Source organism: Xiphias gladius, chromosome 21 (assembly GCF_016859285.1).
Source record: "Xiphias gladius isolate SHS-SW01 ecotype Sanya breed wild chromosome 21, ASM1685928v1, whole genome shotgun sequence".
In the NCBI taxonomy this organism is placed as follows: Eukaryota; Metazoa; Chordata; class Actinopteri; order Istiophoriformes; family Xiphiidae; genus Xiphias; species Xiphias gladius.
Window position 1 is genome coordinate 8,066,470 of NC_053420.1, and position 16,118 is coordinate 8,082,587.

General features: G+C 42.3%; 1 protein-coding gene across 1 annotated transcript in view; it reads left to right on the top strand.

Moving 5' to 3' along the window:
* The first annotated feature begins 2,826 nt into the window (after positions 1-2,826).
* Positions 2,827-16,118, top strand: part of LOC120783194 (plexin-A2-like) — a 63,210-nt gene continuing 49,918 nt past the window's right edge. Inside the window, exons 1-2 of the mRNA XM_040115993.1 lie at positions 2,827-4,175; positions 6,859-7,041. Of these exons, the coding sequence (XP_039971927.1) occupies positions 2,952-4,175; positions 6,859-7,041 (1,407 nt within the window). The 5' untranslated portion in view covers positions 2,827-2,951. The remainder of the gene's footprint in view (positions 4,176-6,858; positions 7,042-16,118) is intronic.

Consider the following 16,118-nt stretch of genomic DNA (forward strand, 5'->3'; position numbering starts at 1 on the left):
TGTCTGAGTGGCGAGGCGGAGAATTCAGCAGGGAGGACTGCGCAGGGCGAAGAGCTGTCTCTATAATCCAGGGTAAACACTGAGCAGCATGACTGCACGCCTTAGACGTGACCAAAGCCGGCAGAACAGAAATGAATGAAACGATGAGGCTTCTGCTTGCCTGCATGCCTGCCCAACTCCGTTTGCCACCAGCACTTCCTATTTTCTCTTCTTGTTTTTCTCCTGTCTTCTGTAATTCCTCTGAGGGTTTTGACTGGAGACTCTCAACACTGAATTAACCTCTGGGTGGCACTGCTGGTGTCTGTTGTTTAAGGTCATGCCAGACTCAAGCCTGCCTTCCCAAATATCATTTGTTCTGCTGTTTGCTGTCGGACCTCAAGAAAACTCTCTTATCTACTATTTCTAGATGGGAAAAAGGAAAGTGCTTGAGGTTCTGATAAGAGTGCGATACAAACTGCACCAATGGTTTTCACCTGGAAACTTTTAGTGTGATTTCAACAAGAAAAATTCTAATTAATTATATTCTGTAGGATGCCATAAAGTAGAGACAACCCTAGTTGATTTGGTTAACACAAAATCACTGCTCTGCTTGTTTTTGTGGCAGCTCAAGAATATGCACAAAGGATTGAGTCATATTTCTGTGTTCTATCACGCCCACTTTCAAACAGCTCTTGACTGAATTATATCCCATTCCAGCATCCCCTTTCACACTAAAACAGCCTACATCAAAAAGCAGAAGAAAGACTTAGAAAAAGGTTTGCACTCCAGAGAGTAAAGGTTTCCATTGACCACTGGTTTAGGCTATTTGTTTTACTGAAAACAAGCATATGAATGCTGCAATCGAAGTATGGAAATGTCCTCTGAAAACATTTCAAAATGCCTGAATACCCTTTCCCGTGGGTTTTCACTTCAAAAGGACAAAAGAATAATAATTGTGGTAATATCAACACAGAAACTGGTTCAGGGACTCATCAGCTTGCAAAGCAAATGATTTGAGGGATTTTCAGAAGGAATTTGTTGGACACCGTTTTGCCCAAAGTAAAGAATCTGTAAATTTTAGTGCCAGCATGTCCTGCCAAATCTTCGCTTTCTGGGAACTAATAAAAGCAAACACAGTTTTTTGTGTCCAGTCAGGAAAAAAGCTCAAGAAAATAAAAAGAAAGAAGCAGTTGTGAAATAGTGAAAAGCAGAGCTGACTAAGATTGATTCTCATAGGTCTGTGGAAATGTTGAGTAGTATAACAAAGAAAGGAAAACACTGAACTTCAGATTTAAATGCAGAAATACAGTGTGTGAAAGATATTACTCTTCGGTGGCTAATTACTGCTGGAGCTGCTCACACTGAGCCTGCCAAATTGAGCAGAGTATGTCGAGCCACTCGAGTGACTTCTCCCCCGGTGTGACTGTGGTGGGGACAGATGGACAGGAGATGCTGGAGTGGAGCTGGAGTCGACCCAGCCAGCTCAGTGTCAGTCCATCCGCTCCATCCCTGGCTCCAACTCAACTCAGCCGGCCGTCCCGTTAGTCAGCCAATGGAGAGCACCCACCGCGTCCTGACCCCTGCATTAGGATCTGACATGGCTGTCTCCATTTAACTTTTACTTATACCAGGAAGTCTCGCTGAGAAAACACCCTGTTTAGGTTAGCTCCAGCCAAAAACGACAGTTGCCTTTGAGCTAAAGCTGTCTAGCATTTGTCGGGATATATATAAAGGACAGTTAGAGCCACTTCACCGAGGCAGATAGACAGATTTTCAAAAAAGTATTATTAGGAGAGTGTGAAGGGGTTTTTGGCGTGGGGAGGACAAAGGGGGGGTGGGACCAACCTTTGGGAGCCAGATTGGAGAGGCTTCTAGTGGCAGACAGACAGGATTTAGGATGATGTAGGTGTCTTAATTTATGGTCTGTCCTCCTATACAGGCAATTTTATTACTCCATTAATGGGCTTCGATGAAGTGAGAGTGTAGGTGAAGTCACTTTATCTACAATGCTCGTGTTGCCATCTGTCTTTATTTTGAGATAACGTGTTTGTTGTTCCAAATGAGCTTATTTTGTCTCATCTACGTGAAAAGCACCTTGTATCCGACTAAAACATACATCTCACAGCAGTTTTGGCAAAGGAAATAAAAACTGTAAATCTATCACACATCCTTTGCCATGTGTCTAACTCATCCATCCTCCAGTCCATCATGTGTTTGAGAGACATAGTTCGTCCCCTGGAAATATCTACATAAAATATGTTAATGAAATTAAACTGGGAAGTGTGAGGGTTGATGCTGCCTGGCTCTGAATCCATAATGACTCCCCGCCATCCTTGGAAAAAGCCTGATTAATTTAGGAATGTCGGCCGCAGTGGAGAGTGATTAATTCTTCTTGGATTCAACCATTTAAACGGACAAGGCAGAGGGGTGAAAGGGAAACAGGGAGCGAAAATATGGACGCATAATTAATACATTTGGATCATTTAATTAGCCACCCAAACTGAGGGAAGGCACAGCTACAGGGTGTCACTGCTTTGTTCAAGTAATAAGCCACAGTTAGTTCTTTCTTAAAGAGAGGCGAGTTATATAATGAGCCCCCCTGTTGATAGGGGAATATTAGACCATCTCTTGGGCTAGTAAATATAGGGAGACAGTTTGAACAAATGATTACTTGTTTCTCTGATGTCTCGTGTGTCTGACTACACAGAGATTGAGGGGAAAACAAGCACATATATTTCAAGGATTTTAGATGAAGTGTCTAATGATACCCTGAAAGCACTTTTTCACTCTTGAAAGAATCAAGGATCTTTTGAGTTTAAAACAAATGTCGCTCTTTTGTCTTTCAGAAGGATGTGAAGATCAGTTACACAGGACGAGACCACAATTCAGCTCATCTTTTTCAGTGCAATCCTGCTGATACACAATCCCAGGTGTTTGTTCTGAGCTCTGTAATTTTTTGGATCCCTGTGGGAATGGGAATGTGCTTGGATAAAGGATGGACTTATTCCGGCCTCACTAAACGTCACGGCCCGCTAAAGGTCATGTCATGGCCCCTGGCACTGTGGCTATTGACTCTAATCTCTGTGAATCAAAAGTCAACGGATGCACAGACTCTGAACACCTTCCAATCAGAGAAGAGGGAGTGGGCGCTGAACCACCTGACTGTGCATCAGTCCACTGGTGCGCTGTACGTTGGAGCTGTCAACCGAATCTACAAGTTGTCGGCTAATCTCACCCTCCTGGTGTCCCATGACACGGGGCCAGAGTATGACAACAAAGCATGTTACCCTCCACTGATTGTCCAGCCCTGCTCAGAGACTTTGGCCTCTACTGACAATGTTAACAAACTGTTGCTCATCGACTATTCTCACAACCGCCTGCTGGCCTGTGGCAGCCTCTACCAGGGCGTCTGCAAGCTGATGAGGCTGGACGACTTGTTCATCCTCGTGGAGCCCACACATAAGAAAGAACACTACCTGTCCAGTGACAACCAGACAGGGACAATGTATGGGGTTGTTGTGCCATCGCAGGGTCAGGATGCCACTCTGTACATTGGCACAGCTGTTGGAGGCAAGCAGGACTACTTCCCAACTATCTCCAGCCGCAAGCTGCCTCGTGACCCAGAATCCTCCGCCATGCTGGACTATGAGCTTCACACTGACTTTGTTTCATCTCTCATCAAAATCCCCTCAGACACACTGGCTCTTGTCCCACACTTTGACATCTACTACATCTATGGCTTTGCTAGTGGCAGCTTCGTCTATTTCATGACTGTCCAGCCGGAGACTCCAGAGAATGGGATGGCTGCAGGCGGGTCCCCTGGCGACCTGTTTTACACCTCTCGCATCATCCGCCTCTGCAAAGGTGATACAAAGTTCCACTCGTATGTGTCACTTCCTTTGGGGTGCGTACACAGAGGCGAGGAGTACCGTCTGCTGCAGGCAGCTTACCTGACCAAGGCCGGCAGGACTCTGGCAAAGTCGCTCAACATCAGCGCTCAGGAGGACGTGCTCTTTGCTGTGTTTTCCAAGGGACAGAAGCAGTACCACGACCCCCCAGATCACTCCGCTCTCTGCGTCTTCACCATCCAAGCCATCAACACACGCATCAAGGAGCGGCTGCAGTCCTGCTATCAGGGAGAGGGAAACCTTGAACTGCACTGGTTGCTGGGAAAGGACGTTCAGTGCACCAAGGCGGTAGGTAGACTGTAGAGAGAGAAAGGCAGACAGAGAATGATGCTCACATCATCATTTTGGGGCTTGTCTGACTTTGCCTCGCAAAGTTTTGGACATACACTTTGCACACAGATGTTTAGACCAACTATAAAACCCACATGGTGGTGAGCAGCTCTGATATAGATTTACTAAAAGTTGGCTATTCAACTATCCACAACCATGATTGCTGCCTAAATAGCTGATAGGCCGGCAGCCAATGCTGTGGTGAAGACACCATTCAGGTTTCAGGATCCCACGAGAGCAGGGGAGCTGGGGGAGATTATTTCCACAATGCTAATCAGAGAGTTTTGTATGGAGCTTTGATTTCATTCAGGGGTTTGGGCACTGACTCCCGCCTTCCTCTCCTCCCCTTTCTCTCCCTCTCTCTCTCCACCTCCATCCTTTTGCTCTAGTCGCTGTCAGCAGTATTTGAACCCTCTGAGACCTCTTCTTGATCTTGAGAAAAGGGCTTACTTGTAAATGCCCAAGTCTATGCCTTTGTTCAAGCTATAATTCTGCATAATGAGTGGCTTTCATGGAAACAAGTTGAAAGCAAACCATGAAAACAATGATATCCATCACATCCACCGCTCTGGTGGTTCCCAACATGTACTTTCATTCCACCGTTCCATCAAACAAATAAGATGTAATGTTATTCATAAGAGCAACTGAAGGAGGATAGAGATACATAATAATTCTGTAATTAACTCTCACTGCGAGGTTAACCAAAGAGCTTTCTATCTAAAATCGACTGTAAATGAAACGCTATGGTTCAGTTTTGTTAAGATGTCATTAGATACTCTTTGGTGACATGATTAATTACGCCATGTGAAAGATCAACAGCCAAATGGTTCTAGAGAGGCATCAATATGGTTTTTTGAGAGCAAGACTGATATCAGAAATGTTCCTACCTGTTCCTACCTCAAGATTTTAGACGTGCCCGATCATTGCTTGATACTACCAAGATGGTTTTATTCTGTTGCTTTACAGACACAGAAAAAGTGACAAAAAAGCCAATTTCACAATATGTCAATCACTGGGGTAATGAGAGAGTCTACAGTGACTCTGTTAAGCTGTAAGTAGGCACAGGGGGGCTTTAAGCTGAACACATGCTAACATGCTCACAATGAAAATGCTAACATGTCGATGTACTGTATAGCAGGTATCATCTGGGAACCATGAATATCATCCAATAGTTGTTGAAACATTTCACTGAAAACCAAAAATGTAGACCTGATGTCTGTCCACGTGTTTGTGTGCAAATCCATTTTGTAGACGTTGAGAAAATTCACTCGATAAGTGAAAACTTTGACCTGCTGGTGGTGCTAGATGAAAAGTCAGTGGATCAGTAAAGTCATCATGATTCATCCTCTAGACACCATGAATATCCAAATTAATTTTCACGACGGCCTATCCTAATGTTGTGGCAACATTTCAAAAAAACAAAAAAAACCAAATTCAACCTAATGGTGACACAACAGCAGACGTCAGTGCATTACCAAAGTCCTAACGATTAATCTACTGGTGAGCATGAAACAAAATTACATGGCAAGCTAACCAATACTTATTGAGAAGTGGTGGACCATCTGACCAACAAACCAACACTGCCACCCCTAGAGCAAGTTTAAAAGCAATATTATTTCAGCACTAATAAATAGAGAAAACCCTTATAGTTTCTGATGCTCCTTTCCAGAGGTTATTATGTACTACTTATATATACTGCCGTGTGCAATATTTAGTTTCAAGAGAAAAGAGTTAAAAGACTACACTTACTAGTCAGACAGAAATGGCTCATTTGTATTTTCTTTTCCAAGATTGGAGGTCAGGCGCAAGAAGATAAAGAGAAGGGTGTGGTGGGATACGAAGTTTGTTTACACTGAGTTCACTTCACTGATCACATTCAGTAAAGCTCATGAACATCGCTTGATGAAAGAAAAAGCACAGTAGGGCTTAATATGTGCATAAGAAGTAGGGGATGTGAAATAAGAAATTAGCTGCCCTAAAGAGGTAGATATATATACTGAGTGACAGGCAATTAGCAAAGGTTTGAGGTGCATTTTAGTAGATGTAACAGGACTGCTTAGCATGCAGCTCTCTTTGATGCTTAATCAAAACCTGACATCTCTTGTGCTGTGTGTTTGTATGATGTCAGATCAAGCGATCTAAAAATCACAGAAACGGGCACAAAACACACAGTGTTTCTTGTGTTTGCCATCAGCAATTAGTCTGCTCCGCAAAATTCGCCTGCTCGGAGGCATGTCGATAAATGCAGCAGCCCAAACCCTTTTGAAGTAACCATTTCTAACGCTGAAAATTGTGCACTTAATGCGTGTTAGGCTTACCAAAAGTCAGTTTGAGTTCTCTTCTTATATTTGCATGTGTCTACAGTGATCTCAGTCATTATACTGGCTCCCACTTACAATCTTCCCTCTCTCTCATTCCCTCCATCTCCCCTCCTTGTATCTGTCATCCTCAATCCTCATTCCTTGGACTCTCACCTTTTCTATCTCTCCTTCCTTTCTCCTCTTCTCCTGATCTCTTCCCACAATTTTCTTAAAAAAAACAAAACAAACAAAAAAAAAAAACACCCATCCGCTTTCTTACTCATAATGCTTTCTTCATCTTCAACCCCACACCCATCTCACCCCTCCCCCTCTCAATGCAGCCTGTTCCCATCGATGATCACTTCTGTGGCCTGGATATAAACCAACCCCTGGGGGGTTCTCAGCTGGTGTCGGGTCGAACAGTGTTCACTGAGAGCAGGGACAGGCTGACCTCTGTCACCTCGTACATCTACAACGGACACAGTGTGGTCTTCCTGGGCACCAGAAGTGGACGGTTGAAGAAGGTGAGAACAGTACACTGACAGTCACTGGCAAGCATGAGAAGCTTTACGCTGTTGTTTTTCTAAACTGAAATCAGACAATCAGGGATTGCCTGGTTGTTTTCAGGGCATTGCGGACTCTCGAGAGAATCAACCAGACTCTTGATGACAAATCACATCCCTTACCTCTTCAAAATATAACAATGATTTCCCGAGGCTGCTGTTGGTGACCCGTTGGCATCTCTGCCCCCTCTGATGGTTGTCTCCCTGTTTTAGGTTTTGAATGCCAATGCAAAATGTAGCCTGGTCCCAGGCCTCTGAAATGCTGCCCACATCTCAGATTTGCGCAGCGGGTCAAAGAGGTCTGATGTTGTGCCCATTGACAGCTTTATGTGCTGCTTGGCGAAACAATCAACTAATCAGAGTTTAGTAGGCTGGATTCAGAGTACGAACGTCATCTTCCGACAAAGCTAGCGAGCTAAGCTCATAGAATACAGGGGCAGAAAAAATGGCCACACGTGTGGCCAAGTACAAGATGTTGTAAGTCAATGGACAGAAATAACAACTCTTAAATTGACAATTTTTTTGAATAATAAATGTGAAAAATGTTAACTGCTCATAGCAACTGTTACCGCAGCTTCCACATTAACTGAAAATGATATCTGTGGAGAGATACATGACTTGATACTGTATGATTAGAGCAAAACAAATCAAAACCCCTTCCCATTAACACAATGTCAGGCTGAACGAATTAAATAAAACAAAATGACAATTCAGTTTGATTACCAGACCACGTGACATGATAAATCCAGAGATAATCTGTTGCTCGTTGATTCCGAAGGATTGAAAACAAAACCTGATATTCAACATTAAAAGAGTAATCCAGCTATTTAGTTCTGCACTTCCATAAAGTCTGGGGACCTGTGAGAGTAAGACTACAAAAAGAATAGTCAAAATAAATGCTGCAGAGACTGAGATATCTTAAATTTTAGTTCCTGGTATGTGGAGTCATGCTCCGAAAATAGTAAAAACCTACATTTCCGTTGATGCAACTTAAAGCATGTTTTTGTCAGACCCTTCCTGTCTTGTAAATACGCATGCCTTTTTAAACTCCACCTCCACAGCTTTCCTTTGAAAAGCTGGCCCGAAGGCCCCAAGCTCAAGCCAAAATAACCCCAATGACATCACTATGAGATGATCACAGTTATTTTCTCAGACTTAACAAATCTGATCCAGAGCCACACCGGAAATTATACAACTGTTTTCACGAGCTGCATAGCACTCCCTGTGACACATAAACTGAACATGAAGTGTAAAATTGGTGGAGTTCCCCTTTGACGTCTTACATCATTTTAAAGGTTTCTGCCGCCAAACTCCACGGAGCCTAATTCATCAGTTGTCCATGAGAAATACACCACCGAGATACATAATCCATAGCTATTTTTGTGTCTCACCACCATGGCACATTTACGTAACAATGATCTTTAATCCATTAACACTAATTAACGGAACAATCTGCCCAATTAATGATCTAATTAGCATAACTGGTTATGTATAATATATCATGATGATTATGGCGGGGCATTGTGCAGCTGAACAAAGGTGAAGTTATCATGCAGCAGAGTGCTCTTAGACCAGAACAAATCTCGTGTAAATCTCCATCCATGACCACTTGAGCCAAAACTGAAGCACTTGCGTGTTACTTCAATTCTTTTCTATTAGCTGAAAGAACAGGACATTATGCGGATCTAGTGCCTCTTGTTTAACAGTGTCCTGGTGGATTTTGGGTTGACTGTATTTTAGCATATAAAGCACTTAAAGGGCCACTTCACTGTACTCGAACGTTATGTCTGTATACTTGACATGAATTTTTTAAATGTTCATAAACATCATTAGACATATGAGTGTTCTCTGTACCATGTAGGCTGATTCAAGTCATTGCCATAAATCTTTTACCTGCTCACGCACAAGAAATTACTATGATTTCCTAAGATAATTTACTTTTTTAAAATATCTTCAAATTCTATCTCATGCTCTGTTAGTTTCTTTTTCTTGGTTTCAAGGTTTCAAAATCTAACTTAAGTTTTCTTTTATTCAAGGGATAGGTCTGGAGATATTCTACAGATTTTTTTTATTGTTAACAAATCCAATGAAAAGACTAAAACAAACCATGCATTTATACTATCAATATTGCCTGTGTACCCAGTGTCTGATATAGCCTATTCTTCTGTGCCACTGATGTCCATTGTTATCCAAAATCTATTAAAAACATATCCGTGAGCATATCACACTGTCGCACTGGGTGAAATGTTCCTTCATTACAATGAACATGGGCACTGTAGTTTATTTTGAGTCAGTCCCACATGCAGTGTTTTGCTGCCTCACGTACCCACCACAGGAAGTTGGTTGACCTGTTTAAAAAAAAAAAGATCCCATCTATGTGTGACCCACTTTTAAAGATTTCTGTCTTCAGGAGGAACAAATGAGTTTAGGGCTGAGAACCACAGACGGGCTGGGAAATTCCATAACTATTAAGAGATTGACTCGCACATTGCTGGTCTTTTCATTGGATTTGTTGACAATAAGACAAATAGAGAATATCGCCAGCCTTTTCCATTATAATCTGATTTTAGTATTCCCTTTTTTAAAGTCTATATTATACTTCCTTTTGTTCCATTTGTATGTTTGCTTTCTCCTGGTTTTAAATATAACTTATTCTGTTTAAGGGATGGTTTAGAGTCTTTTTCTGCTGCTCGACCTGTGTCAACAAGTATGGGGACTGAGGATGAATACAGGGTACTGACAAATGTAAACATACCAGTATGTATGATGCACTTCCCAACCAGTGAAAAGTAGAGGCACAACTGTTTACAGCTGCTCTGAAGAGCCACACTAGGAGGCAGAGCGAAAAGCCTGCTGTCATAGAGAGGCGCGACGCAATACATGTTCAAATGGGGATGATTGTGGACACGCTTTTTAAAAACATTTGTGTTGCTGCACTTGTTTGCACATTCAAAAACTGATGAAGTAGCAGAGTGAAGAATGAAAAATCGAGAGCTTGGGAAAGAAGTTCGAATCTTGAGTACTCAAGCGATATAACTAATAATTATTTTCAGTATTGATTCATCTGTTCATTATTTTCTCAATTAACGGATTAACAGTTCTGGCTGTAAAATGTCAGAAAATAGTGGAAAAATTGCTCCAAAAATGCCATTTGTATCCAATCAGCAGTACAAAACCCAGAGATATTCAGTTTACTATCATGTATGAAAAATAAAAGCCCTAAATCCTTTCATCTGACAAGCTAAAATCAGAGAATGTTAGTATTTTTTGCTTGGACTGAAACAATTAATTGATTATCAAAATAATTACTAATTAATCTCCTGGTCTTGACCAATCATTTCAGCTGTAGACTGCCTTCTCTCCTGCACACACCTGGTCAATCACCGAGTGAAGTGAGTGCGCCGTTCAGAGAGTCACTTACATAAAAGGTACAAAATTGTCGGCCACCCAGTTTCAGCATTAGAAAGGTGTGTGGGGGAGGGGGTTTCAGACACCGTTTTAAAATCTGACAGACACTTCGTTTGAAGCATGCTGACCCCGTAATTGTCTACGCCATGCCTAAGTCTGCTGTATTGAGATAGGTTTGAAACTCCGAAGAGCAACTATAATGTGATAAATTAGGCAAGCAGAGCAAATGCCAGGCCCAGAAAACATAAAATTACCTCTTTTTGAGAGGTTCATGAAGTTGATTCGGCTCTTTGTCCATCCCGTTTCATTTCAAACGCAAACTGTAATGATACGTTGTAATCGAGTTCCTATGTGGGTCATTCTTTAATTTAACTGGATTGACTTGGTAGCACTGTGGGCTCTGTCTACTGCACAGTTGTACAGCATGCAGCTGACTGAGGAAATGTGTGATAGGACTGTTGTGACATTAGCCTGGGGGCGTCGGTCTTACGAAGAGCAAGCTGTTTGATGCACAACACACACACACACACACACACACATACACATACACAAACACGGGTCCAGACTGGGGGCAGAGATAGCATCACTGCAGCTCTTTTATTGGATGAGCCATCAGGGAAAAAGATAAGATAGCCGGACAGAAAGAGAGAGAGAGAAAAAGAGAAACTGACACAGTGTGAGACAAAGACAGAAGAATGGCCAAGGGAAGAGAGAAACAACAGATACAGAGGTAGAAATACAAAGATGTTAAAAGAGAAAAAGAAAGAGGGACAGATTTAGAAAGAAAGAAAAGAAAGGTAGACCAAAAAAAATACCACAGAGGAAAAAGAATATTTTGCATGTGTTCAGGAAATGAGGAGTAAGTTTTGGTGAGCAGAGCGAAAAATCCATCATTATGTGCTAAGTACTGAGTGTCTAATGGCCAGAGTTTGTCATTACACTGACAGAACACACAGCCATGAATCAGACTCCCAGGAGCCTCCGAGGAGCATGGGGTCACCTCTCCAATCCTATTCCATCACCCCCAAATGGACAGGCCGAGAGGAAATGGGGCATGACAATAAATGCCATCAGCGGATCACTCCAGCAGCAGGGCCACTGCAAAGGTCAAGCCTGCCACAGAAAGGGTGTAACCAGGGTGAAAGGTCACAGGGATAACCAACAGTCTCACCATCCAGGCTCCATGCAGCATATGGATGTGTCCATCAACAGCTCTCGATTAGGCTACTCCTGTTCTAGGTGTAAGAGGACATTTCTATCATCATCTGCCACAGTTTTGTTGCCTTAAGTGGTTGATTTTAGCCGGGTAAGATGATCCTGTGGGTAACTCTGAATACAAAAGGAGCTTTTACAGTTTGCATGATATACGCTAATGATGTGAATCCAGGTAAAAGTCATTATCTCTCACTGATCCTTATTAAAATCTATTCCAGTCTCAAGGCAGGAGGTGCAGATACTGTAGAAACAACTTTCAGTGGCACTGACGACACAGGTGCCATTTTTTAGCAAAATGCTACAACGCTAGTGGGAACCAGTGAGGGCGAGATTAGCATTTCAGTCAGTCCAGTCCCATCAAGGTTTTAACCATTTACTGCAACCGTAATGTGCATTTGAGTTTGGCGGAATGGCTCTGCTCATGTGATAGTCTGGTGATGCTCATTTAAATATACTTGCAACATAATGCATGTAAATTTAAAGGGGCATCAACTCATATTGAAAGAAACATTCAAATTCACATAAAGATAAATTCTCAGACAGAGGTAGAGAGAGTAACGTTTAATCTATTAAAGTTACATACAAATCATAAACACTGACGTCTTAAGATGGACTGAACGTACTGAATAATCGCCACTGATCAAATCGGTTGGTTTTCTCACGGCTCTCTCATCTATACAGACTGTATCTTACTTTCCTCATAAAAGCTTACTAGAATGGTAAATGGTAAATGAACTGCACTTGTATAGCGCTTCTCTAGTCTTATCAACCGCTCAAAGTGCTTTACACTACAGGCCACATTCAACCATTCACACAAACGTTCAAACATCGGATTCACACATACTGATGGCACAACCATCAGGGGCAATTTGGGGTTCAGTATCTTGCCCAAGGACACTTGGACACCAACGAGATGTGGAATGAAGGAGCCGGGGATCAAACCTCCCGAGCCACAGCCGCTGAGCTAAAAGACTGCAAACGACACAGAAACAATCATGATACAATAACTCCATAGAAGACAGGCAGCTGCTGAGCAATTATCCTTAAATACAGTACTTATCTATGGCTAGTTTTGTACTGAACTGAAAGAAACTTGAAACAGAAAGAGACTGATGTTATTACTGAACTGCAGACAAAGCCTATGAACTGAATGAACTGAACAACACTATTCAAATCAACAAAGATATTCATAATTTACAAAAATAAGAATGAATAGCAAGTGGTGCAGCATCAAGGACGCAGTGCTTGTTTTAAAGCTGGATTTATACCCACATAAGTGGTTAACAAGAATCCCGTCGTAGATGCCCGTGGCATAGGTTTTGATTTTTATAGCTCATTGTCAGATTTCACCTGTTGATAGCACCCCCGCAACATTAAACAGATGTACATGATCAAGCTGTATTGTATTATATTCCTGACAGTAATAGTTTACAATCCTCCTCTGTTTTTAATTTTTCATCCGCTTTGTGCATTAGAGCAACCTCGCGAAGGTTCACCATGTGTAATTAATGAGTAGGAGACTAACTGCCATGCAGTTACCGCGTACAAATTCTTTCATTCACTCTGATAGAGAGCGACGATCACAGTAATCAGAAGGTATGCAGTGGAAATGGTTTTTGACAGAAAACCAGAAGATTACTGAGGTATCTCAGCAATAGAGGTAGGCTGGTCATATGTGAGTAGAGGGTGTATGGAACTTGCACTTTGATTATAAGACTAATTCTGTGCCTGCCAGAACTGCTGTGACGCTCTGTTTACATCATCCCAGACTATTTTATTTGACTATGAAAAGAATTACTTTTGTACATGACTTTAGATTTGTATATCTAATGATCAGTGGGTATTACCAAGCCAGCTCCAAAAACTATAGTACAACAAACACTGGTCCTGATTTCCCCAGGTGTTGTATTCTATTTCTCTTTCTGTAGTAAAGACAGCAGATTTTTGTCCGTATGCTACTGTGGCCTAGCAAGTAAGTATGCAGCAAACACAGTGTAAAATGACTTTATGTCTTTGCTTACCTTGTGGCAGCCTCAAACACATAACAGGTGTTGAGTGGAATTGATTTTCTGTGGAAATGTTTCTGCAGAGCACGGTAATGCTCAAAAGGACTACAATGGCACACGGAGTGAAACCTGATGCTTCTCTAACATAGTGAGTGTATTAAGAAGATTGTGCAGCTCTATGCCAAGATTTTCCTAGTTTCTGGTTGTATTAGTGTTTCGTGTATATCCCAATTCAGAGGGAAATCAAGGGTATCATAGCTGCCAGAGAGAAATTGCAGAAATATTTTTAATATATGATTAATCCTTTAATTCGTGCCAGAAGACTTCACCTGAGGTCGTGAATGCTTTCGACTGCCTGGAAGGCTTGGGTAGTGGTTTTAGAGACTGTCCTTTAAGTGAAGCATCAGAAACTTGAGCTGCCTCAATACTGCTCTTGAGCAAGCCACTGATGCCTTTACTATTTGATCATTGTAAGAGAACTATCTCAGTGCTGGTAAATATATTTTGGTGGATACACATGCTGTAATATGAAGGGGGTGCAGTGCTGAGCGAAATAAACATGGACCAGCACATTGCCTCAGTGGCTGCAGTTACTCAGTGGTAGTATTTCCCCAGAAATGGTTGAAAATGTTAAGCTCATGGCAAATAAAGCCTTAGTCAAATACTCTCATGTGCAAATAGTGGATTCATTAAAGCTTATTGAGAGTTGACCGGTTGGGGAAATTCTCCAGTGCGTGGATAAATGACTTGGACTTTTCAAAGTCACAGTTTCTAAGGGGGGCCAAGAAGGGGAGATTTGGTGATTGAAATCATTAGAAATTGAGTTTCAGAGGAGGGGAGGGACACTGGCAGAATAGGTGTGTTTGAAAGGCTAAATTGAAAAGATTTTCATAACTGCATGAAGGCTGCTGGGCCTAAGGGGTAAAAGTCTTCAGAGGGATCGCTATTAGATGTCTTAGTACAGCTGAAATAGTAAATGGTATTAAGAGAATTTTGTCATAACTCGTAAAGGTGTTCAACTTCTTGCCTTTCCTGACTAGAGCTTTATTTAGCAGCTCCATCTCTTTTTCCGACGGCCTTTGTCCTCACTTTCTTTTCTTTCTCCTGCTCGGTCACACAAATGGTAACACGCGAGAGGACTGTGACTGCATTGCGGTCAGGAAAATGAAGACCATACGGGTGCCATGAATTGTTCCACTGTCCCCCTCCCACTGCTTTTGTTGGTGGGCCATGGGAACCTGACAAACAATGGGAATGGTTGGAGGAATGGGGGCCGTATGGAGGAGGACAGGAAACAGAGAACAGGAAACCATGTCCTCGAGGAGAGAGAAAAGAAGTGAATATGAAGAGACTCAGAGGAGACTGTGGTCGAGTTGTAGAAAATGTGGTATGGAGACCTGGAAGCTGGCCATGCAGCTGAAGGTTAGCGTGAACTAAATATTTGGCTGCTGCAACTGGAAGGCTTTAAATAATAACCCTGAAAAACACACATGCACGGACACACACACATTCTCAGACACCGTGACCTCTCCTCTGACCCAGCTGGTAATCACATTTAGGTATGGGCACTTGCCAGCATACAGCTTATCTAGTGTCTGTGATCAATTTGCCGCTCTTTGCGACTGTAGTTAATGTCATGGCTGAAGGATTTGTCGTGTCCTGTAATACCCATCACCACCTCGGTGACCCCTCGTCCCCTGAATGCTCTTCGTTTTCATTAGCCGCTGCGGCTCGGCTCTACCCTGAGCTTTGTCTCATTAGCATTCACAGAGCCGTGATGGATATATGGGCTAATCAATGCCCGCTCTCCTCGGCTGTCATCCACGATTGGACCATATGCACGGCCACTCAACCCTAAAGGTGGCCAGTTGTCTGGACCTTATGTCGCTGCATGCCCCTTGTCACAATATTGAGCAAAGCCTGGGAGCATCCACTGTGAATTCTTTGCCAAAATCTGTCTTGCTTACAGTCTGTGTACTTTAGATCTAGTCTTGCGTGTATTTTCATTCTGTGCCCTTTTCCAGTGTAATGGAGGATTTATGTGTGGTTTCCTGCCAAATTTTAACTTCTTTACTTTTGGTGGTTTTATGTATTTATCTTTTTTTAATTATTTTTTTGGCATTTCTGCTTTATTGGATAGCGACAGTAGAGAGAGACAGGATTTTTAAGTGGATTTGAACCCGGGCACTGTAGTAATGACTCAGCCTTGAAGTATGGTGCTCTACCAGGTTAGCTACGGCGGCAACCAACTTTTGGTGATTTTATATCAAAAACAATACTTTACTGTAAATCAGATGTTTGCTTGCAGCAGGACACATCGATTTCCAGCAAAATGACAAGACGAAGAGAAGTCTGTTGTAGAAGAAATAAACCAACCTCCTTGTGTCTGGTTCAAGTTGGACAGACTGG